The sequence below is a fragment of the Hermetia illucens genome, chromosome 3, assembly GCF_905115235.1.
Source record: "Hermetia illucens chromosome 3, iHerIll2.2.curated.20191125, whole genome shotgun sequence".
Lineage (NCBI taxonomy): Eukaryota > Metazoa > Arthropoda > Insecta > Diptera > Stratiomyidae > Hermetia > Hermetia illucens.
In genome coordinates this window covers 116,834,938-116,862,673 of record NC_051851.1, presented here as the reverse complement: position 1 = coordinate 116,862,673, position 27,736 = coordinate 116,834,938, and the positions used below count along the sequence as shown (strand labels likewise).

Below are 27,736 nucleotides of genomic sequence, written 5' to 3'. Positions count from 1 at the left end.
CTACCAACAAGCCTTATTCCACGTGCATATACACACACATGTCTCCCTATTTTATTTCACCCAAAACCTTAAAAAAGGGCTAGGGGGCAGTGGATCCTTCATGAATTGAATTTTAATATTTCACTCGAATGTCAATTATTCGCGCTAATTGTGACGTCAGCATCTTGTTTGCATGGCGTAAGCTGCAGTAAATTTATATGAATTTGAGAAATTTGAATTGCTATAACTTCCACAGTAATAACCACATGAAACTTGGCAGTATTATGCGCGACTATGTCCTCTATGTTGTTGCGATTATGCTACTGCTACTGTTGTTCCTACTATGAACTAGAGGGGTTTTTTTTTAGCTATTTCAGAGCAAATATCGAAATGGAACAAATGTTGTACACAGAAAACTGTAAGATATTCGAATTTGTTAAAAGTCTTACAAAGTTTTTAACTGGAAAGGTAAGATTACTATGTCTTTCTAGATTGTACGAAGGCAAATAGAGAGTAAAATTATAAAATTTTGAAAATGTTCAATAACATATTCAGTATATAATATAAACCTGTGTAATTTGAATGGAATGACTAGTAAACCAGAGAGTGACGAAGGAACATGATGCCTTCTGCAGTGTCCACGACGCCACTCGATCATAGAATACAAAATCTAATACAGCAATAATTTACAGTAAAATTCATATTATGTGAAAACGAGATAACTATTGTGTTAAGTATCCAAAATTTGCGTATTCATACTACAATAAAAAAATATTTTTCCAAAGTAAATGATTTGGGAAGAGGTAAAATTTATTTATTTTATATATAAGGTAATGCACTATGTTTACACGAAATATTCAAGCAATTTAATGATCGTGGTGTACTCCTAATCGATTGAAATTTTTAAAGTAAGCGGTAAGAGTTTACTGAAATATCGAAAGGTTAAAAAAGGGAAAAGTAGTAGATAATGTAAAGTAAATCTTGAAACCGTGTATGTGCAGCTTAAACTGAAATGTGCTAATAATAAGAGGTAACGGTAAGCTTCCAGAGCACATTTTTTTTTCCTTGGAGATATCAAATACAACAAAGCCATAAGAATACTGATAAGCATATAACAATGAGAACGCGGAGTGTGCTTATTATGTACATATGCATATCTTGGAGTTTCGAAGTTTATGAAAGAGTATTTTAAATTCTTAGCTATGTACGAATCGGAAAACGCACACAGAAAGTTTTTCACATAAGATGGACACAAAACCTTTATACCCGGAGCGTCCGGCTTCCGACTTACAGTGGCTTCCAGTTTTTTTACAATACCAAAAAAGTTTTAATGGGATTTTAAAGAAGGGAGGTTGTTGTTTAGTTAAGAAATTTTTATTTTTCAAAACAGAACTGTGTTAGAGCTAGAAAACGTAAACACCAAAAACTACATTATTTTAGGTCACAGCTTATTTGATACAGTTTCAAATTATTATTAAATAAATCATGTATGCTAATAATTTTTATTTAGTTGGATATTCTTTCACTTTAATAATAGTCTGGAGCCTATTTTGCATTGAGTTAAGCAGCTTTTGTGTAAAATCAGAACTAATTTTTTGGCGTTCTGCCAGCAAGGCTTTCTTGAGATCTTCCTTATTCGAAATCTTATTCTTGCTAATATTGTTTTCCAAAATTGCCCATAAATGTTCGGTGACGTTTGTATCAAGAGTCTGTGCCGGTGGTGACATTCCATGCGAGCCGTTCCAAATCAGCCAAGTTTGCACATTTCTGGACTTGTGTTTCGGATCATTTTGTTGCTAGAAGCCGAAATCGTCCTGTACGCCCAGTTTTTTGGCACTTTGCAGTGTTTTTTTTACTATATCGAGGTGACGCATTTAGTTCAATGTTTCCCCAATAAAAACTAGGCTACCAACTCCAGACTTTCAAGCCCAGAACATTACATCACCATTCCCATGCTTTACAGTTGTTTTGTTCAGCAAAAAGCACTTTGTGTTAGTCCATAGGAGCCAAAAATGTTAAACTTTAACTCGTCCACACACGGTATTTTAAGACGTAGAATCATCATTTATGTGCTCCCTGGCAAAAGTAAATCGGTTTGTTGTGTTTGTTGTTGTACTACAAGGGTCCTTTCGAGCTACTCGGCCATTTAAATCATGCTGGCGCAGAACAGACTTTTCCAATTCAAAACGAACCTAACTAGCTAACTTCAAAACAGATAGCTTGGGGTTTACTTTGATTTTTCGGCGATCTTTGCCCTTATTGTCCAATAAATTTTTGTGTGCCAAACGCTCAATTATATGCTGGACTGTGGACCCACTTAAATTAACAATTTCAGCAATTTTCCGCACACTCTGTCCTTTTTTAAAGTGGTGAATTACCAGTTCACGTTGTTCCATTGATGTACGACAATGCATTTTAGAAAAGACTTACCAATAGTTGCACTCAGGGTTCCAAAATTACTCAAAAAGTGTGATGTTATAATACCCGAACAGGACGAAAAACTCATATAATAAAAAGTACCTGTGAAGTGCGAGTAACGTACAATCCCAACGAGCCCGATACTCACCTACATCGACCAATCAACAATATTGCTGAGCAGGTAAATATACCGGATATACCAGGTAAAAGTCAACAAATTCCGTTGACCCCAATAAATGCAAATAATACGAAATCAACAGTTTTCGCTAACCTAGCAGAAATAGCAAATAAATATAGTATGTAATGACATGTAAGTGGTCTGTTCTGTACAAAATATTCAATAAATTGCGACGTTTAGAAAATTAACCGACACCGTGTTCTTCTCTTTTTAATTTCGTATGTTAAATACATTATTGGCGCAGTCGGTGTTCCGTTTGATAAAATTATTAAAAATAGTTAATAATAGTTAAAATTTTAAACGGAAAGTGATCGAATAGTTAACGGTGAAATTTGTATCTCATTTTTCTTCAATTAATCCGTTTATTTTTGTTTTTTTTGACTGTTAAAGAGGGTGACGTAGTGATCTGAAGAAAAATTTACCAGATTGCGAAGAAACGAATCTGGAACGGCATAGTCAAAGGGCAAATTTAGCGGATAGAGGGAGATATATCATGGCGGACGCAATGGAGCAGTGTGTTGCTATTCTAACACAGATTTTGGCAAGGCAGGCAGACAACGAGAATCAGGGAGTTACAATCCAGAAGCGAATTCGTAATATCGTACCATTTCGAGGTGAACCGGGAACATTAGTTTCGTTCATCGGCACTATCGACGGTGTAGTTAGTGAATTCGGAGGCAGGGAGAACGAGGTGTACAACATAGTGTACAATGAAAAAATAACGGGAGCTGCAAAGGATTTTCTTGCAGCAGATTTTCCAGTTTCATGGGAGTTGTGTAAGCAGCGGTTAAGATCGCATTTTCGACCAGCAAAGGAGTGGGCAGTGATATCTAAGGAGATTACAAATATCAAGGTATTTACGATAAGTCAATTAGTGGATAAGATTCAAGGGATAGTGAATAATGTAACAGAATGTGTCGCTTTTAGTGCAGAAAGTGTTGAGATGGCAAACTGTTTAAATTCAATGTTGGTGGTTAGAATAAAAGAATTAGTGGCTGGTTCGTTAGCAAGAGAAATTAGTGATTTATATTCGTTGGAAAGTATCAGAGCCGTGTTATATAAGTATATCGGTTATGATACGTACAATCTGAAAAAAGACAGGACTTCTCAGAACAATTACCAACATACACACAGACAAGAAAAAGTGAACAGATTTTACAATCAAAGGACAGATATAGTGGGTGGAAATATTAGACGTGATGATAGACAGTGTTATGAAAATCAGTTCGGAAGACAGCATAATGTGAGTGTTAATGTGAGATCAGGTCAACCAAGGTTTGAATTCCGCAATAGGTCAGGTCAGGAAGGACAAGATGTTGGTGATAGGTCAAGACAGCAGAGGGTAGAACAAAATCGGTCGGGGCAGAGTCGAGCTGTGCCTATGGATGTAGATGCTTTGTCGAGGGAAACCAATCAGTTAGAAGGGGAGTTTTTTACAAACTAGCCTCGGACAAGCGTAAAATTTTTGTAGTACTTACTTTTGGCAGTGATGATTTTTGTGCGATGATTGATACTGGCTCTACAATTAGTCTATTGAATTCTAGTAAGGTTCCTTCAAGTTTATATGAGAAAATTCTTTTAGGTCAATCAGTTAAAATTAATACTATTCAGGGTGTAGTGTTGAAAGATACGGAACAAGTGAAAACGAAGTGTCCTATACAGTTTGGTCAGCCGGATAATGCAAGGATAAGGTGGACCAAAATTGCGTTAGATAAAGAGTATGATTTCCTTATTGGTATGGATTGGTTAGAAAAGAATGTCGTGAGTTTAGACTTGATGAATCAGGAGTTAGTTTTGAAGAATGATAGAAAAATCCCTTTTGTATCGAAATCAATGGAGGAGGTAAATGTATTAGAGGAAAGCAAAATAGATAGTATTGAAACAGGTCATTTAAATGTTGAGGAGAAAAAAGACCTTCAAAAATTACTTAAAAAATATGAAACGCTGTTGTTTAAAGAGGGTGATCAGCTTACGAATACGAGTAATGTAGTGCATCATATAAAAACCACTACAGATCAGCCAATAAACTCGAAATTATATCGTTACCCGCCGCGGCACGAGGAAGAGGTTCGGCGGCAGATTGAGGAGATGGAGAGACAAGGAATAATTAGGAAAAGTAGTAGTAGGTATAGTTCTCCAATTATTGTGGTGCCGAAAAAGAAAGATAATTCGGGTGAACAGAAGTATAGAATTGTAGTGGATTATAGAAAGCTCAACGAGATTACGGTGGATGATCAGCATCCTTTACCTAATATAGAGAGCATGTGGGATAAACTTGGGAAGGCGCAATATTTTAGTACGATAGACCTGGCAAAAGGCTATCATCAGATATTGATTGCGGAAGAGGATGTCGAAAAAACGGCATTTGTAACTCCAATGGGTCTTTACGAATTTTTAAGGATGGCATTTGGGTTAAAGAACGCTCCAAGGACGTTCCAGAGAATGAAGTATGACATTCTAAGGCAACATATCAATGTCATCTGTGTGGTTTATTTAGATGATCTCTTAATCTTTTCGACTAGTTTAGAAGAACATTTCAAGGCACTTGAAATTATATTTAAAGTCTTGCAAGAGCATAATTTAAAAATTCAGGTGGACAAGTGCAGTTTCATGAAACGACACACTGAATTTTTAGGGCATGTTTTGACTAAGGAAGGAATGAGTCCGAATCCTGACAAAATTAGGGCAATTGAGAATTTGTCATTACCAAAGACTGAAAAGCAGTTGAGGGGTTTTCTTGGTATGACGGGATTCTATAGGAAATTTGTGAAGGATTACGCTAAGGTAGCGTATCCAATGATAAAATATTTAAAAAAGGGGGAAAAAATCAATGTTAGGGATCCGCAGTATATTTCGTCGTTTGAAAATTTGAAATGCCTTATAAGTTCGCATCCAGTCCTGAAGTTTCCGGAATTTGATAAAAGTTTTGTTTTGACAACCGATGCAAGTAATTATGCCATTGGGGCTGTGCTCTCACAGAACGGGCATCCGGTTTGTTACGTTTCACGAACTTTAAATAATCACGAACGGAATTACAGCGTTACTGATAAGGAATTCTTGGCGATTGTTTACGCTGTAACTTACTTCCGACCGTATCTTTACGGGAATAAGTTCAAGATTGTTACTGATCATGCACCCATAAAGTATCTTAACTGCAAGTATAAAGGAAAGGAGTTTTCCCAAAGAAATCAAAGATGGATTTTAAAACTGCAGGAGTATAATTTTGAGATTGAGTATCTCCAGGGGAAGGAAAATAAGGTCGCGGATTTTTTGAGCAGGTTAGAAGATTCGCCAAAAATAAACCAAGATAATGAGTCAGAATCAAATATGGAATTAACAGAGACTAGACATTCAGTTGAAGAGCAAAAACTAGATCATATAGGAATAAAGGAAGAACTAGTCAACAAATTTAGGACTCAAGTTATTTTGTCATATGATGCTGATAGTGAAATTGAGTTGCTACAGGGTCGGAAAATTTTGAAATTGAATCCGTTAGAAAATGTTGAGAAAATAAAGCAGGTGTTGGGGGAATTTATTAATGGAAAAGGTAAAGTGGGTATATATTCAGAGGTCGAGGACAAACATTACAATATAGTTCAGCAGATCATTATACAGTTGTTTTCTCACGATAAAGGTTTAAGGTTTATCAAGTGTACACAAAGAGTAACTGAAATTAAAACTGAGGAAGAGCTGCACAAACAAATTTCAATTTATCATACAAAGGAATCTATGCATAGCGGGATCAATGAAACTTATTACACCCTCAAAGATAAAATATATTTCCCTAAGTTACATGAACATATACAGCTGGTTATCAATAACTGTAGAAAGTGTCAGGAGATCAAGTATGATAGGCGCCCGATAAAGCCAAAATTTAATCTCACAGAAACGCCAACTGGTAAGAACGAAATAATACATCTAGATATTTTTCATATAGAGAAAAAATCGTTTGTTACAATTATAGATAAGCTAACGAAATTTGCGGTAGCATATACTATTGGGGATAGGAATTGGAGGTGTAAGAAGGCTATTTTGGTGGAGCATTTCGCAAAATTTGGTAAGCCTAGGTTGCTTATAGCAGACAACGAGTTCAAATCTGAACAGATTAAGGAATATTTGAATCAGACCAATGTAGAGGTTCATTGGACAACGCCCAACAGCCATACGGGAAATTCAGATGTAGAGAGGCTACATTCTTCCATTTTAGAAAAGATAACGGGGATAGATGATAAAAGTTTATCAATAGAGATGAGAATGCAAATAGTATTAGGAAATTACAATGATAGGTATCATTCTACCATTAAGACAACGCCAAGAGAAGCTAGGGATAGGGTTAGTGCCGAAGAATTACATAATTTAGTGAAAGATAGTAAATTTAAGAGAATACAGAAGGCTAACATAAGTAGGGAGGACTATATAGAAAAAAGACAAGAAGGCCCGATTAAAAACTACAGACATGTAAGACATAAAGAAGAAACAAGGTACAAAATTAAAAATTTGGCTAGAGTACATTTGACAAACATTAAACGACCAAATAAATTTACAGGTCATACTACTACTAATACTCATGACAACAACAACTCAAGCAGGATTATTAACGACATCAATCGATGAACAATTGGGATATTTGAAATTGAAAGTTAAAACCGTTCAAATTGTCAACGAGACTAACACTATTTTGCATGTAATCAATCCAGAAGAAATTTTAAAAACAATAGTTGAAATAAGAGTAAATTTGAAACATTTAGATTTTGAAAACAGAAATATAATTGATAGAGAAATTGATACGGTAGTTGCTAAAACAAAATCAATTATGCCATATCGGGTAGGAAGACAGAAAAGAGGACTTTTTGACATTGTTGGTAGTACTGAAAAATTTTTGTTCAGCACTATGGATAACGATGATAGGAAAGATATTTTAAATCATTTAAAGATAGCGGAAACAAATAGTCACAATTCTATTATTGCAATTAATCAACAAATTAAAATCAATCAACACTTTAATAAATCCATAGAATATTTAAAAGAAATTGTAAAGAAGGATAGAAGAAAAATTCTAGATTTGTTTACTGGAATTAAGGATGAAAACAGAAAAATGATGCACCAACAACTTTATTTAGATCAGATGTTCAAGTTACAATTTTTGGAAAATAAACTAAATCAAATACAAGATAATATTGTATCGGCAAAATTTAACCTGTTGCATCCAAGTATACTTACACCTGAGGAAATAGAAGAATATCAATTGGACTTTTATAAATTGAAATTAGCTAAAGTAGGAGTATTAGAATATAAGCAGAAATTCATTGTAATAGCAATTAAAATTCCGAAGAATTATATAACCACAGATGTTAAGTTAATAACGCCATTGCCAAATGAAGAAAATTTGGAAATCAATAGTGAGGATGAATTGATTGTAGAAGTCAGAAACGACACATTTGTTTATCAACCACAATTAATGTTAAACGAATTAAAATTAAGTAAAAATTGTGTTCTTGATAAAAGCTGTAAATTAATTTTTAACAATGTAACTAAAGTTCAGATTATAGATGATGAATCCATTATTATGAAAAACGCTAGAGAAATGAAATTAGAACAAAATTGTGACAATAGGAATATAACATTAAATAAAAACAATTTGCTAAATTTTTATAATTGCGAAATAAAAATTTTGAGACAGACATTTTATAATAACAAACAGATGATTAAAGAAAAATATTTTTATCCACAAAATCAAGTTAATTATAGTTTTGAGAAAATGATAACATTTGAAGAAATAGTATCGGGAACAATTGGGAACCTAAAAGAAATTAAGGAACTGAAATTTCATAAAGAATTGTCAAGATATATGCATGGTAGTTTTTTAGTAATATTGATGATTATAATTATTATTGTATTGGTATTTATCACTCGATGTCGAGTAAAGAAAGCATATGTAATACAGAAAATTCAGGAGAATTTCCACTCAAAGCGGGGAGGAGTAACGTACAATCCCAACGAGCCCGATACTCACCTACATCGACCAATCAACAATATTGCTGAGCAGGTAAATATACCGGATATACCAGGTAAAAGTCAACAAATTCCGTTGACCCCAATAAATGCAAATAATACGAAATCAACAGTTTTCGCTAACCTAGCAGAAATAGCAAATAAATATAGTATGTAATGACATGTAAGTGGTCTGTTCTGTACAAAATATTCAATAAATTGCGACGTTTAGAAAATTAACCGACACCGTGTTCTTCTCTTTTTAATTTCGTATGTTAAATACATTATTTGCGCGACAAACGGAAGCCTTTTGAAACTTGAGACTTGCAACTGTATCGAATAAGCTTGGAGCTGAAATTCGGCAATCTACCTTGAGCATCGATCTTGTATGCCATAGACGTCAATTTGTGGGATTCCCCTTATTCAAAACTCGTCTATTCAACATGCTCCTAGTTTCGATATTATATTGATGTAAAATTAAAAACAGTGACTGGATCAAATAAGCTGGGAGCCACTGTATTTTCAAGCAATTCGAAATAATTGCACGTTATAATTAAAATTATTTGATATGGACACCGATCTTCAAAATTAAGGCTATTCCTGAAGTAACACATTAACTTTTTAATCCCGAGCTTCCGTAACGAGTCCGCGGATCCCAGCTCTCCCTAAAAGGTTTTCTGCGTTATTGGATATTGGATTCAGATTAATCTTGGTCAGATGAAGCTTTCACTAAACTTCGGTAAGAAAGCTCGGACAATATATACAACAATTGCTGGAAAACGCAGCGAAAGTTTCGCACGTGAACAATTATCTTTACTGCAACATCTCCTACCGCTCCCCCCATTGATCACGGCATACTTCAAAATGTTCCTATACAAGTGGGTGATAGCCAGTTAAAGTGAGTTCTAGTTTTAATCTTTGACAATTCTGAAAGGTTGCCAAGCATATAAACAACGTAAAAATATTTATTTGCCTGGTTGCAGGCTGTCCCATCGTTCGGTATGTATATATGTGCGACAAAATATTGAGTTCTTAGTAACTCGAATTCCAAATATATGTAGCTCTTGTTATGATTCTGTGATAATAAATTATCTGAAGTTTATTTGTGAAGTATAAATATCAACGATGATGAAATTACATATCAAAAAAGCTGTGAACGCAGCACATTTAAGTTTGCTTCTGGTGTATATTATTAGGAACTTAAAAAAGTGCGCACGTTTTCAAATATACATACATATAAATTGAGCGTTAACTAATATGTATGCAATTGGTTTGGGAGCTTTGACTATGTGGTGGTCTGACAGTGTGAGATTAAAATAAACTGGTAGCATCAATATTTTCTTCCCTAGCTTTCTGACTTTATAGTTACATAACTGCAGCGAGATTGCACGTCTGTGGAAAAATTGGAGTTGCCGCAACCTGATCACCAATCACAACTTATCCACAAACGTGCAATCTCGATTCAACTGTAACTTGCTCACAGACGGGCAATCTCGCTGCAATCAACAATTTGCTTGCTTGCTGGTCCCCATACATGTAAAAGGGGGGTATAAAAATTTTTCTAACCGAATATAATCATGTGGGGCATCAAATGAAAGATCTCGATTAGTATTTTTCGAAGCCAGTCTTAGTTTTGAGATTTATTAGAAAGGCGGGGAGTGGGAGGGGTCGAAAATGAAGATTTTTTTTTTCTAAGAAACTACCCAATCGAAAAATCTGAAAAAAATAATGAAGCTGCCTCTATATAAGTTAACAATAGTATGTTACCATATTTATGGGGAAATTGAGTAAAACCCCCCTTATATTATAAAAGTTGGTAGTAGTATAAAATATAATATTAAGCATATTATCCCCAAGTTTGATCAAAATCATACTATTCGTTGACTTCACTGTGTAAATTTACTGCAGCTGAATATCAATATCACACTAAAGTGGGTAGTCAGACATGCTAAATGCATATACATAACGGGCTACGTACAAATGGGGTAGTTCTACACTTAAATATACTCACAGAAGAAGCAAGCAAAAGTTTTCATACCTGAAGCGCTCAGCTTCCGATTTCCCGACTTGTTCTAACTTTTATGAGCGCGGCGTTGCAAGTTCTAGTCATGGTGCATTGCCCGATACGCTCGCCCGGTACCATTTCAGCAAGTTTAGTACATTCTCACTAGACCAGTCACACGATTCACTAAAAAACATACACGAGCGACCCCTGCCAGTGCACAAACCCAACAACCATGTGGGTGCTTCGCAAGCGCTTGTGCCAAATTCCTTTGGTTTGCGCCAAGAAATCAGCAGTTGATCGGTTCGGCGGCAAGCGTTGGCAAACCTATAAAAACCAAGCAAAACGCCCTATTCATGTTTGTGGTTGCGGCTATTTGTTGAGGTTTGGCAAGTGTGTGGGTGAGCCATATCGACTACAAGCACTAGCAAACCTACCGAACCAAACCAAACACCTTATCCAAACGTTTGCGTTGACGCCGGTTTGTTGAGGTTTGACAAACTTGTGGATGCAGCATTAGAAGTTATGTAAACCATAAACTCATCATTGATCAATGTTTGGTTCTTTGGTTGGTCTTGAAAGCCTACATCGATTCTATCGACTACCTTATTGCCTTACCCGCCCGATTCAGATGCATTTTCCACAGTGAGCAACCTAAACTCCGTAATGCCCTCGCCCCGTCAAGGTAAAGATATTGTAAATGTAATCAGTTTTGTTTTCATAATCAATCACTTGCAACCTATTCAACTTTTATGTTATGAAATAATAGGATATCAACAGAGAAACACGTCGTGCAACTACCTAATGAACGCTTAATAAAGTTTATAAGTAGCTACATAGGTAGCTGATTCAGAGAATATGTCTATCCACTAATTGAGTGAGAAATGCCGACTGAAGCTTTTTAAGGTTTTGTGTAAACACAAAAGGTTTAAGGTTTAAGGTTTTGTGTAAACACAAAACCTTATTAAAATCGGGTTACTGTCTGTCTGTCTGTCTGTCTGTCTGTCCGTCTGTCTGTCTGTCCGTCACACGCATTTTTCTCGGAGATGGTTATAACGATTGACACCAAATTTGGTATGCTCACGCATACAGTGAATTACATCCTTTTACGTCGAATTTAAGGGGGGTCCCCATACATGCAAAAGGGGGGTGTAAATTTTTTTTTTCATCAAATATAGTCATGTGGGGTATCAAATTAAAGGCCTCGATTAGTACTTTTCAAAGCCGATCTTAGTTTTGACATTCGTTTGAAGGGTGGGGAGCGCGGGGGGTTGAAAGTGATCACTTCTTTAAGGGAGCCATTCTCAGAAACTACCACACCGAAAAATCTGAAAAAAATCAGAAGGCCGCCACTATATGGTGCCTGGGCTCCGAAATACCTTCCATGCCGATATCTGTTTAAATAAAGTTAATAATAGTATATTACTACAATTTTTTGTAATTGGTTAGAAACTCCCCTTAAGTTCATCCTACTACCATGAAATGCAGTGATATAGGCTATAATATAGAGCATGATCTTACCAAGTTTGGTGGAAATCGCACTATTACTAACAAAGTTATAATACCTCAAATTTGTTGCTTCTTTGAAAATTGAAGACTATGAATGTCAATATCACCCGAAAGTGGATACTCTCACATAATATATGGATATATTACGTGCTACGTACTAAGAAATACACAAAACCTTTCGTACCTGAAGCGTCCAGCTTCCGGTTTCCCGACTTGTTTGTATTTAACACTCGAAGTATGCATTTCGCCACATGCTAGGCCAAGGCTTCCATTTACTGCAAATAGTCAATTTCAATTCATTGCTAGCACTGCCTTGAGGTAGTAGTACCGTGTGACAATTTTAGGCAAGTCAGTATAGCCGAAGCGTGCGCTTCGGGTATAAGAGCTTTGTGTTCATCTTATGTGAGAAACTTTCTACGCACATTTTTCCATTGGGATATATCTAAAAACCCAAAATATTCCTGCATTTTTTTTTCAAACTATAAGATATACATACAAATTACAGACGTAGATGTTATAGTCACGATAAACACACAAGCATTGCATTATCGAATGCTGTATTCTATATGCACGTATATAAATGATCGTACACGTATGTTCGATTTATAATGAATATATAATACATATGTACATATAAAGTACGTATAATGTGTACCGCTTGTTCAATGTACATATATATCTGTCTTAATTAGGCAGTACCCCAAGCTTCAATTACATATACATATAAATACATACTAATGTCTGTCTGGAGTAATTGATATTGATATATAAATGACTAAAAAACTGAAACGAATTATTTCCCTGCGACCTCCCCTTCACGTGAGCTCACTTTGCTGTGGTATTGACGAATTGATATATTATGATCAAGTCATACACGTTTTAGAATGCACAAAATTCACACAAAATGAAAAAAATTCACCATCTATAACTGTGTTAATAATAGTTGGCTTTCCTTGAAACTTCGCAAAGTTATGTCTCATGTTATTCCTTATGCTTGTAGTTTGTAGTTCTGGCATGAACTTGAGTTAAACTTCTAAAATATGGAAATATACTATTTTAACTTTATTTGTGCAGATTTCGGAACGGGATGTGTTTTGAGGCCTAGATTTCATTTAGATACACCACCGGGACTTTTTTTTCAGATTTTCCGGTTGGATAGGTTTTGAGAACGAGACCTGTTACACTTTTTGAGGGTCATATTTTGAGCCCTCACTCCCCTACATCTCACCCTATATAAAATATATAGGAAAAGTACTAATTGAGCCCTGTCATTTGACGTCCCACATGGGAAGCCCCCCTTAAACTTAACGCACGATGGCCCCACAATCGTAACATATTGAAAATGTGCAGTCAAAACCTCAGACAAAAAAAATAATTAAAATATAATATTAAAGTTATGGTTGAAAAGATGCAGCGCCAACAGCTCAATTGTCCTTTCTGTATAATATTCTCGATCCTATATTATCAGCCAGCTGGCTAAGGACGAGGCGGTAAGTAAAAATAAATATTATTAAAAAGTAAGAAATTGCCACACTATGCGACAAAAAACTTTCAATTCGCCGACATTTTCTTCCAAATTTTATACAATTTCGACCATCATCCTCATCAACGGCGCAACAATCGGTATGAGGTCTAGGCCTGCCTTAATAAGGAGCTTAAGACACCCCGGTTTTGCGCCGAGATCCACCAATTTGATATCCCTAAAAGCTGTCTGGGATCCTAACCTACGCCATCGCTCCATTTCAGGCAGCGTCTGCCTAGTCTACCATAGACTTTCCGGGTTGGATCATCCTCATCCATACGGATTAAGTGACCCAACACCGTAACTTATTGAGTCGGATTTTATCCACAACCTGACGGTCATAATATCGTTCATAGATTTCACCGTTATGTAGGCTACGGAATCGTCCATCCTCATGTAGGGGGCCAAAAATTCTTCGGAGGATTCTTCTCTCGAACGCGGCGAAGTTCGCAATTTTTCTTGCTGAGAACCCAAGTCTCCAAGGAATACATGAGGACTGGCAAGATCATTGTCTTGTACAGTAAGAGCTTTGACCCGGCAAAACAGTTTTTATAAACTGAAATAGGCTCTGTTGGCTGACAACAACCTTGTGCGGATTTAATCGTCGTAGCTGTTATCGGTTGTGATTTTCGACCCTAGATAGGAGAAATTATCAACGGTCTCAAAGTTGTAGTCTCCTATCTTTATTCATCTCGTTTGACCAGTGCGGTTTGAAATTGTTGGTTGGGTGGTTTTCAGTGCTGACGTTGCCACCAAATATTCTGTCTTGCTTTCATTGATGTGCAATGCGCCGCCTGCTCGATCTGGATGAAGGCACTTTGTACGTCTTGGGTCGTTTTTGCCATAATGTCGATATCGTCTGCGTAGGCCAGTAGTTGGGTGGACTTAAAGAAGATCGTAGCTCTTGCCTTTACTTCAGCATCACAAATGACTTTCTCCAGGGCCAGGTTAAAGAGGACGCATGATTGGGCCTCCCGTCCGTTGACCGTTGTTGATGTCGAATGGTCTTGAGGGTGATCTTGCTGCTTTTATCTGGCCTCGAACATTGGTCAGGGTCAGCTTAATCAGTCTTATCAATTTCGTCGGGATACCGAATTCCCTCATGGCCGTGTACAGTTTTACCCTGACTATGTTTTCATATGCGGCTTTAAAGTTGATGAAAAGATGGTGCAACTGATGTCCATATTCCAACAGTTTTTCCATCGCTCGCCACGGAAAGAAAATCTGATTTGTTTCTGATTTGCTTGGACTGAAGCCTCTTTAGTATGGGCCAATGATGTTCTGGGCGTATGGGGCTATCCGACCTAGCAAGATAGCAGAGAATATCGTATAGATGGTACTCAGCAACGTAATACCTCTATAATTGCTGTACTGTGTAATATCTCTCTTTTAATGTATGAGACAGATAATGCCTCTTTGCCAGTCGTCAGGCATTGATTTGCTGTCCCATACCTTGAGTACAAGTTGATGAACCACTTGATGTAATTGGTCGTCTCCATATTTAACTAATTCGGTTGCAATTCCATCGGCTCCTGGCGACTTATGATTTTTAAGCCGATGAATTGCACGGACTGTTTCTCCTATACTTGCTGGTGGCAGTATTGGTCCGTCATCTTTAGCTGGCGGGACCTCTAACTCGCCGATGTTCTGGTTGTTCAGTAGCTCATTAAAGTTCTTAACCCATCGCTCCAATATGCCCATTCTGTCGGAAGTCAGATTTCCCTCTTTGTCTCGACAGGATGTGCAACGAGATGTATGAGGCTTCATCCTGCTGACTTGTTGGTAAAACTTCCGCGTCTGGTGCGGTTGCTCCCTGTATCTTTCTTGTTCACAGACTTGTTGGTTCGCCCAGGCTTCCTTTTTCCGTCTGTGAAGTTGCTTCTCCGCTCGACGGAGTTCGTGATAGGTATCTGCGCGTGCCCGCGTTCTTTGAGAATGCAACATTACACGATATGCGGCATTCTTCCGTTCCGTAGCTAGCTTACATTCATCGTCAAACCACCCGTTCCGACTTTTTTTGCGACTGGGGCCAAGTATCTTTGTGGCCGTATCAATGATAACGTTCTTCAGGTGGTTGTGAAGATCATTTGTTGGTGCTTCATCTCCAGGATCTCTGTTAACTGCGGTTATTGGGGCATCCATTTCGCCCTTATAGGTGTCGCGGAGGGCTTTGCTGTGAATGGCTTCAGTATTCACTCTCATCTGATTAATAGAAGGGATTGTAGGTGGTGTCGTAATTCGAGCTCGGAGCACCATGCTCTGCAGTCTTTATAGGGGCATGAACGTTTATGAGGCTTATATTTTTAAACTTGCCTCGCAATCGCAGAGTGAATAGCCTTTCGCTTATATTTTCAAAGCCGATAACAGCAGGTTTCATTTTTTGGCTGACTAAGAAACCTACTCTGAGCACATGGTTTACTGGATGGCCGCTATAATATATGGTGTAGCGGCTCTTCTGTAGGATACTGGTCACTGTCCATTGCATCTCTTGCAACGCTGTTACATCAGCCTTATATTGGGATAAGGTATCGGCTAGCTGCTCAGTAGCATTCGGTCTGTACAGGGAGCGCACGTTCCATGAGAAAATCTGCAAATCGTTAATCTGTTGCCGTTGCCGGGTTCGTCGTTTTGAAATCCATCCTGTCCGAGGCTCCTTTCATGGCTTCGTACCATCGGTTTTCTGTGTAGGGTTGTCAGCCCTACCCAACCCCCAGCCTGGAAGACCAGTTGGTACATTTTGTCCCGTTTTTAGGCGCGGGAAACTCGCCTTCATCCTTCTCCATCTGCAGTTTTTCATGAAGAAAATGCTCCCTGCGATCACCACGTGGAGGTGAAGATAGGGTTTGGTAGTAGAGCTGTTGGTGTTGGTTCAGCAGGCGTTTCCTAGGTATTATGCTCCATCGTGGGTACCAATCTACGTTTCGCCCTGGGACTTATACTACCCTTTGACCGAATTTCGATAATGGGGCTTCTAAACACAACCTGCTTCACAGTAGTGATCTTAAAAACATTGTGGAAAAAACCAAGCTGGAATGCTCCAATGTTTTCGAATCGAGTTTGCTACAGGACTTTATTGTTTATCTGGCCCCCACCGTATATATATAACATATAATTACAAGTTTAAATAACTACAACTTTTAAAAAACCTTGTACCCATTTTTAAAGTTTTGTATAAAACAAAACATTTTTAAAATCGGTTTACTGTTTGTCTTCCTGTCACACGCATTTTTCTCAGAAACGGTTGCACCGATTAACACCATTCGGTGGCGAGGTGAAAACTGTGAACGCCCACGCATACAGCGTTACTGTTACATTGTTCTACGTAGAATTTATGAGGAGTCTCCATACATACAAAAGGGAGGCGTGAAATTTTTTTTATCAAATGTGAGGTATCAAATGAAACGTTTCACAAACCGCCATCATCAGCCTACCAGTGGAGAACGCACAAAAGGAAAGGAGGGTGTGGACCATCGGCACATTGCGGGCAGCAGCAGGTGCCCGGAATACAGGAGAGCCCTTAGCACGAATCGCAGATGAGGTTGATACAAATCAACCTCAACCACTGCGAGGCGGCGCAGGATCTACTCGCGCAAACCATCCGCGAGAAAAACATCGATGTGGCCATACTAAGTGAACCATACCGAAACCGCGGTGGTAGCGTTTAGGTCAAAGACCAAACGGGCCAAGCAGCGCTGTGGACTTGTGGAGAACAAGCCTTCCAAGAAATAATGGAACACCCGGAGGAGGGCTTCATCAGAGCGAAGGTGAAGGGCATACACATCTACAGCTGCTATGCTCCACCCAGCGCTACACTCGTCGAGTATGAGCGGATGCTTGCTGCTCTTGTTTTGGATGTAAGAGGACGTTGGCCGATCATAATAGGAGGCGATTTCAATGCGTGGGCTCTTGAATGGGGCAGCCGGATAACTAATGTCAGGGGACGTGTTCTCCTCGAACCATTCGCGGAGCTGGACGTGGTACTGGCGAATGTTGGGTCTTCGTACACTTTCCGGGGAAGGGGCCTGGGGTCTATAGTGGACCTGACATACGTGAGTGCCACTTTAGCCAGTAGAATCGCTTGGCATGTCAGTGAGGACTATACTCACAGCGACCACCAGGCAATCTGCATAGAGATCAAGGGCGGATCGAGCTCGAAAAAGAGTTTTCGCAGAATGCCGGGTGGTATGCTTGGCTGGACAGTGAAAGCTTTCGATGGGGACACGTTTTCCGCGGTGCTCAAATCCTACATATCCCTGAATGGCACGGCTGGAGAGAAAGCCACGCAGATCACTCGATGTGTGACGGAAGCATGCGATGCTACTATGCCCAGAAGGCGATTGCTCCCCAGTAGGCAACCCAACTACTGGTGGAACAACGAAATCGCAAGTTTGCGAGCCGCATGTTTTCGGGCAAGGAGGCTTTGCCAGAGGCTCAGGGGAAAACCCGGTGGCGACGGTCGAGAGGAGCCACACAAGCAATTGCGTAGCCGCCTAAAGGAAGCCATTCGGACGAGCAAAAGGAACTGCTTCAAACAGTTGTGCGACTATGCCGACATAAACCCTTGGGGCGAGGCTTACAGAGTGGTGATGAAAAGGCTGCGGAAATCACCTCAGGTGACCTGTCCGCGCCTCCTGAAACAGATTGTTACCACTCTGTTCCCTCACCACGAAAATATTCCCTGCCCAGTGGAAAAAGCAAAAGTTGGTGTTGCTTCCGAAGCCTGGCAAGCCACCTGGAAACCCAGCGTCGTATCGTCCTATCTGCCTGTTGGATACAATGGGGAAGATGATGGAGAGAGTCATCTACAACAGACTCCTGCCCATCGTCGAAGCCAGCAATGGTTTGTCGGAACACCAGTTTGGTTTCCGACGCGCCCACTCTACGGTGGACGCAATTGGCATGGTGGTAAACCTGGCAAAAGGTGCACTGATTTCTGGCGGCTGCTGTGCCGTGGTGGCGTTGGATGTCAAAAACGCATTCAACTCGGCCGACTGGAATAGAATTAAAGCGTTGGCTAACATAGGTGTCCCCGGATACTTAGCGAGTTTGGTGGAAAACTACCTTTCAGAGAGGACTCTCTGGTACGGGACGGATGAGGGCCCCAAAGAGTACATAGTCACAGCCGGGGTACCACAGGGATCGGCATCCCCTGTTGTGGAATATCATGTACAATGGAGTGCTTGCTCTTCCCGTCCCAGAGGGGACTACGATTGTCGGCTTTGCTGATGACCTAGCTGTGGTTGTTGCAGCAAAACACCCAGAAGATGTGGAGGTTTACGCAACAGAAGCAGTGAGAGCGGTAAAGTCCTGGCTAGAAAAGGTCGGGCTGACCTTGGCGGACGCGAAAACGGAAGCGGTCTTAATAACGAAACGCAGGAAAAATAATACTGTGAAAGTGGAGGTCGGTGGACATACGGTCGTATCAAAGCCGGCTATCAAATACCTGGGGGTAATAATTGACACCAAATTGAGTTTTAGGGAACACCTAGAGTATTCATGCCAAAAGGCAGCCAGTGCCACCACGGCACTTGCAAAAATGTTGCCAATTTTGGTGGGCCGAAACATTGCCGGAGGTTGGTGCTAGCCGGAGTGGTGCGCTCAATCCTGCTCTACTCGTCGCCTGTGTGGGCAGAGGTGCTTGCAAACTCTCAGAGACGGAAGCAGGTGAGCTCGGTTTACCGGCAGATGGCTTTGAGGGTTTGCAGTGCTTTTAGAACCACATCAGATGAGGCAGTATTGGTGGTGGCAGGCAAGATCCCGGTTGATATTCTGGCCAAAGAAATGAGTGTCCTGTACAATGCAAGACATATGGAGGGGCATGCACAGCGTAGAAATGCGGCAAGGTCAGAGTCGCTTGATCTCTGGCAGCGCAGATGGGACGAGTCTGCGAAAGGTCGGTGGACGCACAGGCTCATTCCCAACATTAGGGTATGGCTTGAGCAAAAACATGGGGAGACCAACTACCACATTGCCCAGTTCCTCACGGGACACGGTGGTTGCTACAGGCAGTATCTGCACCGCTTTGGGTTGGATGATTTTCCGAACTGTCCCAGATGCGATGGCATACCGGAGGATCCAGAGCATGTGATGTTTCACTGCCCACGATTTGCGATGGAGAAAAGGAGCTTAAACCAGGTGCTGGGCAGAAGCGGGACCCCGGAGAGCTTAGTTACTGAGATGCTGGAGTCCGAGGAGAAGTGGCTTGCGGTTGGTTCCGCAATCATCCCAATGCAGGAGGAGTTGCTGAAGGAACAAAGAAGGAGGAAAGCCGGAAATAGGAGAAGGATGAATGCCTAAGAGCAAACCTACCCCGCGAAGTAATACCTCAATGGTGGTCCCGCGGGGCTGGGGCTGGAGAGACCGGGGGTGGTTTTTAGTGGGTGTGAATCCCACACGCGCCCGCTGTAGTTCCGCCGTTCGGGCGGCGGAGCTACGGCGGACGTGTCTTTCTAAGATTTTCCACCTCCGTGTACGCACAAAAAAAAAAATATACTATATGCATTCATTACTTTGCGGGTAGTGCCTAATTTAGATAGATATAAGAATTAAATCGGAAATATGGGTACGATCACTTTATATACGTGGATGTATGTGTGCAGTATTTGGAAATAGGCTGTTTGTTTGTTTAGGTTGAGCGTAATATCTATGGCTGTAACTTGTACGTATGTCTCGTAGTTTGGAAAAATATGTTAGCTTTGTAGCTATATACGGATAGAAAAATGTGCATTGAAATTTCTTACATAAGATGAACACAAAACCTTTATACCCGAAACCCGAGTTTCCGGTATTCCGACTTGTTATATAATAGATACTTTTACCTATCTAAATCGTGTTTTTCGAAGAATTACATATCCCCCGATCGATTTGGTTTTTTTAGTGTATTTGGTATACCATTCTCCATACGATGGTCCTCCAGGTTTTCGATTATACGAAAAGCGTAATTTTGTCATGCCAAAAACCATAAAATTTTTGGGTAAAATTCTGCATTGTTTTTTTTTTAAACTCCGCCATTTTCTTCATTTTTTTTCCTATTATGGGCTTATCGATCCTTTTTATTTTTTTTCTTTCATGCACTCTGAAAGTCACAATCACTGCAGTAGTTGGGGAACTTTTTTGGAAGCTCCGGAGATCGCACATAGTTTGCTGGGAGTCGAATATTTTCTTTCCAAAATGTTACCATATACACATTATTTATCCAAAAATATAGTCTCAAAATTTGAAAACATTCGATCCTTTAATTTTTTTTTAAACAAAAATTCCACTTAAGCAGTAAAATCAGCAAATGGATAGTTAATTGTGTTCTAAGAGAGATACATTTTTGGCTTAAAAAAAAAAGAAGATAATGTTGTTGTCGAGTCGAAAGAGCATGAAATAAATTGCCCATACATGCAAAAGGGGGGTGTAAAATTTTTTTTCATCAAATATAGTCATGTGGGGTATCATATTAAAGGTCTCGAAGTACTTTTCGAAACCGGTCTTCGTTTTGACATTCGTTTGAAAGGTAGGGGGTGCGGGAGGTTGAAAGTGATCATTTCTTTAAGGGGCCATTCTCAGAAACTACCAAACCAAAAAATCTGAAATAAATCAGGAGGCTGACACTATATGGTGTCTGGGTTCCGAAATACCTTTCATATCGATATCTGTTCAAATAAAGCTAATAATAGTATATTACTATAATTTTTTGTACCACGATTTTGCTGCGATATAGTCTATAATGGGGAGCATGATCTTACCAAGTTTGGTGGAAATCGCACTATTACTAACAAAGTTATAACACGTCAAAGTTGTTGGTTCTTTGAAAATTGAAAACTATAAATGACAATATCACCCGAAAGCGGATACTCTCACATAATATTGTATATGGATATATTACGTGCTACGTACTAAGCAATACACAAAACCTTTCGTACCTGAAGCGTCCAGCTTCCGGTTTCCCGACTTGTTTCTCCTTTTCGCTTAAAATTATTTTCTCACTACATTAAGGTGAATACTTGATTATTTCAACTAAAAAAATCGGAGTCGGAGAAGGATACCTTCTCCACAACACAGCCTTCCGCGACACCTATAAGAGGGAAATGGATGCCACATTAACCGCATTCAACAGAGATCCTGGAGATGAAGCATCAACAAATGATCTTCACAACCACCTGAAGAACGTTATCATTGATACAGCCACAGAGGTACTTGGCCCCAATCGCAAAACAAGTCGAAACGGCAGGTTTGACGATGAATGTAAGCTAGCTACGGAACGGAAGAATGCTGCATAACGAGTAATGTTGGGAGAACCAACAAGTCTGTGAACTAGAAAAGTACAAGGAGCAACTGCACGGCGCAAGTTTTACCAACAAGTCAGCAAGAAGCCTTATACACCTCGATGCTCATCCTGCTGTGAAAAAGAGTTAAATATGATTTCCGACAGAATGAGTATATTGAAGCGATAGGTTGAGAACTTTAATGAGCTACTGAACAACCAGAACATCGGCGGATTGGAGGTTCCGCCAGCTGAAGACGACGAACAAATACTGCCACCAACAAGTATAGGAGAAACAGTTCGTACAATTCATCGGCTTAAAAATCATAAGTCGCCAGAAGCCGATGGAATTACAGCCGAATTGGTTAAATATGGAGGCGAGCAGTTATACCAAGTGGTTCATCAATTTGTGCTCAAGGTATGGGACAGCAAATCAATGCCTGGCAAAGAGGCATTATCTGTCTCATACATATAAAGGGAAATATCACAGAGTACAGCAATTATAGAGGTATTACGTTGCGGAGTACCATCTATAAGATATTTCCCGCTATCTTGCTAGGTCGGAGAGCCATACTCCCAGAACATGATTGGCCCAAACCAAAGAGGCTTCACTCCAGGCAAATCAGAAACAGATCAGATTTTCTCTCTGCGGCAAGCGATAAACTGTTGGAATATGGACACCAGTTGCACGATCTATTCATCAACTTTAAAGCCGCCTATGATAGCATAGCCAGGGTAAAACTGTACACAACCATGAGAGAATTCGGTATCCCGACGAAATTGATAAGACTAATCAGTCATCTGACCCTGGCCAATGTGGGAGGGCAGATAAAAGCAGCAGGATCATTCTCAAGACCATTCGACATCAACAACGGTCTACGTCAAGGGAACGTTCTATAATGCGTCCTCTTTAACTTGGCCCTAGAGAAACTGATCCGTGATGCTAAGGTAAAGGCAAGAGGTACAATCTTCTTTAAGCCCACCCAATTACTGGCCTACCCTAACGATATCGACATCATGGGAAGAATGACCCGAGACCTACAAACTGCCTTCATCCAGATCGATGATAATTTCTCCTTTCTAGAGTCGAAAACCACAACCGATAACAACTACGATGATGAAATCTATGCACGGCTGTTTTCAGCCAACAGAGCTGATTTCAGCTTACAAAAACTGCTTGCGCTCGAAACGTCTCACCATAGTGTCAAAGCTCTTACTGTACAAGACAATGATCTTGCAATCCTCATGTATACGTCAAAGACTTGGGTTCTTAGCAAGAAGAATTGCCAACTCTTGGCCGCGTTCGAGAGAAGAATCCTCCGAAGAATTTTTGGCCCCTACATGAGGATGGACGATTCTGTAACCTACATAACGACGAAATCTATGAACGATATCATGACCGTTAGGTTGTGGATAAAATCTGACTCAATAGGTTACCGTGGGCGGGTCACTTAATACGTATGGATGAAGATGATCCAGCCTGGAAAGTCTATAAGGGCAATATCTATGGTAGAAAAAGAAGACGAGGCAAACCCTGCCTGAGATGGAGCGATGGCGTGGGCCAGGACGCCAGACAGCTTCTAGGGATATCGAATTGGTGGACTTCGGCGCAGACCTAGACCGGATACCGGTTATTGCGCCGTTGATGATGATGATAAACATCAACATCAGGCATAGCCTGTCAATCCCACCTAGGCGGCATCGCTGTAGGTTCCACCCATTAACCATAAGTTTCAAGGGCTTTTTACTATGATATTCTACATACGCACACAGTTCTATATTCAGCTGATATGAATAAAGTTATGACTTCGTAGCATTCAAGGGTCTGCACGCCAAATATAATCAATTTATCTTTCTTTCCAGAACGCCCTTCCACTTCTACAACTGTGCCTCTATTGACTAGCAAATCATCCGTACAGAAACAGCTAAAATGGACGCCATACAGGATTTCTTTTTTATGATGGGTCAGACGAACATATTTTGCCTCCTAGCCGATGTATGTCATCTGCTTGCGAGTTTAGTCTTGCTATACAAAATAGGCCGCACCCATTCCTGCTCGGGAATATCCGGACGCGCACAAATCCTTTTCGCTGCAGCCACTCTCGCAAATCTTTGCACTGAAAACCTGACCTATTGGAATTATGTTTTGAAAGTATTTGCATTGATATGTGAAGGTATTACGCTTATTATAGTATACGGACCACTCCGGAGAACCTATGATCGGGAATATGATACAGTCCACTTAGAACTGTTGGTTATTCCTTGCTTCATTATGGCATTCTTTGTGAATTATGAATTTTCACATCAGCAGGTTATATGGGCATTTTCAATTTATTTGGAAGCAATTGCTGTTGCCCCTCAAATAGTACACACTCAGCAAAAAGGATGTACACAATATATGACCAGTTACTTTGTTGTACTTGGCTTGCATCCTGTTCTGATGGTGATAAATTGGATATTCCGTTACTTAAATGAAGCATATGCCGACCCCATTCCTGTTTGGGCTAGCGTGACGCAAGCCGTATTAATTACATATTCTTGCCTAGGATGCACAGGTAAGGCAAAGTCTAACGAAGGAATAGAAGATAACGAACTAGATATTGATTGCAAGGATCCCAGCCCGTTTAAAATTGATATTCAAGAGCAGGAGAAACAGCTCCTGATTGAGTACATTCAGCGGAAAAAAGAGATTCGCACTGACGACAAGCAGAATATACAGTCAAGTTCTATATCGAACAATAAAGACTACAATAAAGGAGATATTAATTTTAAGGCTGAAAATTTGGTGTGAAGGGTTGTTATGCATAAATTATTATACGTACATACTTTTCATATCTTTTTTCAAATAAACTTCTGTATCTACAATTAGATCTAACTTTTGATTAACCAAAACCTTTCTTTTTAAATCAAATTGAAATTATGCTATGCACATTTGTTTTGGAGTGCTCAAATGTCTAGCCGACGATAAGTTATAGGATCATACTGAACGACAGATTTGCTCAACATCTTTCTAGAATATGTCCACATTGGTATGATAATCCAGGTGTCCAGCCGCTTCTCTACTAAGACCGTTAGTAGGCAGTGATAGCCACACGCTGCGAATCTAGACTGAGGAGTCGGAGAGCACCTTTTCCAAATGAAGGTGTTATGCAAACCGTGTCCATTGAATAGTGTGCAGTCGGGGGTAACTAACTGTATTTGAACGGAGCTTCTGGAACTGATACTTGGTTGCCCCAGCGATTAAGCTTGACCTTACCGTGCTACAGACGGCTATGGCACGACGGACCTGCTAATGGACATACTTGGGTGTAATATATGAGTAAATATAAATAAGCAGAACCTCGTATGCACACAAACTGGGCCATCACAGGGTAGCACATATTCGCAAGACGAAGAGCCAGGTGACTACACCCAAGAAGAGAGAAGTTGAAAATTTAACCAGTACAGCCAAGGTTAACATTTGCCTTCTACGCGGACCGCAACCAGCAGAGACCCCTACTCAAAAAGTAACAAGTCGGTAAACCGAAAGCTGGATGCTTCAGGTACGAAAGGTTTTGTGTATTTCTTAGTACGTACCACGTAATATATCCATATATTATGTGAGAGTATCCACTTTCGGGTGTTATTGACATTCATAGTCCTCAATTTTCAAAGAAGCAATAAATTTGCGGTATTATAACTGTGTTAGTAATAGTGCGATTTCCACCAAACTTGGAAAGATCATGCTCTATATTATAGCCTATGTCACTGCAAAATTTCATGGTACTAGGATGAACTTAAGGTGGGTTTCTAACCAATTACAAAAAACTGTAGCAATGTACTATTATTAACTTTATTTAAACAGATATCAGCATGGAAGGTATTTCGGAGCCCAGGCACCATATAGTGGCAGCCTCCTGATTTTTTTCAGATTTTTCGGTGTGGTAGTTTCTGAGAATGGCCCCCATAAAGAAGTGATCACTTTCAACCCCCACGCTCCCCACCCTTCCAACGAATGTCAAAACTAAGATCGGCTTTGAAAAGTACTAATCAAGACCTTTAATTTGATACCCCACATGACTATATTTGATGAAAAAAAAATTTACACCTCCCTTTTGCATGTATGGGAACCCCCCCCCCCCTTAAATTCGACGTAAAAGGATGTGATATCACTGTTCCCACCTTTTTACCAAATTTGATGTCAATCGCTATAACCGTCTCCGAGAAAAATGCGTGTGACGGACAGACAGCCAGACAGACAGACAGACAGACAGACGGACAGACAGACAGTAAACCGATTTTAATAAGGTTTTGTTTAACACAAAACCTTAAAAACCAGCTACAGTACGTCTGAGGACAGCATATCAAACGTTAGGAAGGAGGTAAGTCTCAGCGCACTTTTTGAAGGAAGACCTGAAACCAGAAGAGGCCCTTAGGAGGGCTCAGGGTAGAATTAAGCCTTCATCATTGGAACCCGCAAGCAGGAAATGCTCCCAAGAAACCTAATCCCGAGCGCAAGAAGTAGGAAATCCCTCATCTCTCAAAACATGGATCTCCACATGCGATTATGAAAAGATTTTAGGAGGAAGGAGGAGGGCAAAGACAAACTCCCCACGATCTGGGTAGAAAACCGATCTTTGCAGGCAACTAAACGCGGTAATTAATTCATGTTTATTTCGCATGTAAATATATTTGAGTGCAGAACTATCTCATTTGCACGAAACCGGAAATGCATATGTATATTTAGCATGTCAAACTGCTCACTTTATAGTGATATTGATATCTAGTATTTTGGGTGGCAGTAAATGTATGCGGAAAAGATAACTTTGAGTTACAACAACTTTATCAGTAATGGTACAATTTTGAGGATATCTTGCTTCATACTATAGTCCATATTCCTGCAAAATTTTTATAGCTCTAGGATAAAGTTAAAGGGGGTTTCTAGTCGGGCTGCGCATAAATCTAGCCAAAACCAATAAAGTACCATTCACTAGGAAGCGTAACCTTGATCACCTGAGAATCATTAGACTACACGGATTGCAGCCGAAACGAGTAACAAAGGTTCAATATTTGGGAATCCTATTATGCCCCCACTAGAAAACATATGTCCGAAAATTACAAGGGCTCTAATGACTTACAGATCCATAGCAAGGGAAAAATAGAGATCATCATCATCCACGACGTAATAACCGGTATCCGGTCTAGGCTTGCCTTAATAAGGAACTCAAGACATCCCGGTCTTACGCCGGGGTCCATCAACTCGATACCCCTAAAAACTGTCTGGCGTCCTGATCTACGCCATCGCTCCATCTCAGGCAGGGTTTGCCTCGTTTTCTTTTTCTACCATAGATATTGCCTTTATAAATTTTCCGGACTGGATAATCCTCATCAATACAGATTGAGTGATCCGCCCATCGTAACCTATTGAGTCGGATTTTATCCACAACTTGACGGTCATGGTATCGCTCATAGATTTCATCGTTATGTAGGCTACGGAATCGTCCATCCTCATGTAGGGGCCAAAAATTCTTCGGAGGATTCTTCTCTCGAACGCGGCCAAGAATTCGCAATTTTTCTTGTAAAAACCCAAGTCTCCGAGGAATACATGAGGACTGGCAAGATAATTGTCTTGTATAGTAAGAGGCTCTGCGGTTTCATGTTGTTGGTTGGTTGGATTTGGTGCTGAAGTTACCATCATATATTTTATCTTGCCTTCACTGATGTGCAGCCCAAGATCTCGCCCCGCCTGCTCGATCTGGATGAAGGCAGTTTGTAGGTCTCGGGTTGTTCTTCCCATAATGTCGATAGCATCAGTATAGGCCAGTAGTTGGGTGGATTTAAAGGGCAGCTACCCCTCGCATTTACCTTAGCATCACAGATTACTTTTTCCAGGGCCAGGTTAAAGAG

At 39.9% G+C, this 27,736-nt stretch overlaps 1 protein-coding gene across 2 annotated transcripts; it reads left to right on the top strand.

Moving 5' to 3' along the window:
- Positions 1-9,321: 9,321 nt before the first annotated feature.
- Positions 9,322-24,718, top strand: LOC119652538 (ER lumen protein-retaining receptor erd-2.2-like). Of its 2 annotated transcripts, none has more exons than XM_038056742.1 (2): positions 9,322-9,464; positions 23,714-24,718. In XM_038056742.1, the coding sequence occupies exon 2, from the start codon at positions 23,781-23,783 to the stop codon at positions 24,639-24,641; it is 861 nt and encodes a 286-aa protein (XP_037912670.1). In that variant the 5' UTR covers positions 9,322-9,464; positions 23,714-23,780; the 3' UTR covers positions 24,642-24,718. The 2 variants fall into 2 exon arrangements, with proteins under 2 accessions (XP_037912670.1, XP_037912669.1); XM_038056741.1 differs by having other exon boundaries at positions 9,324-9,565.
- The last annotated feature ends 3,018 nt before the right edge of the window (positions 24,719-27,736 follow it).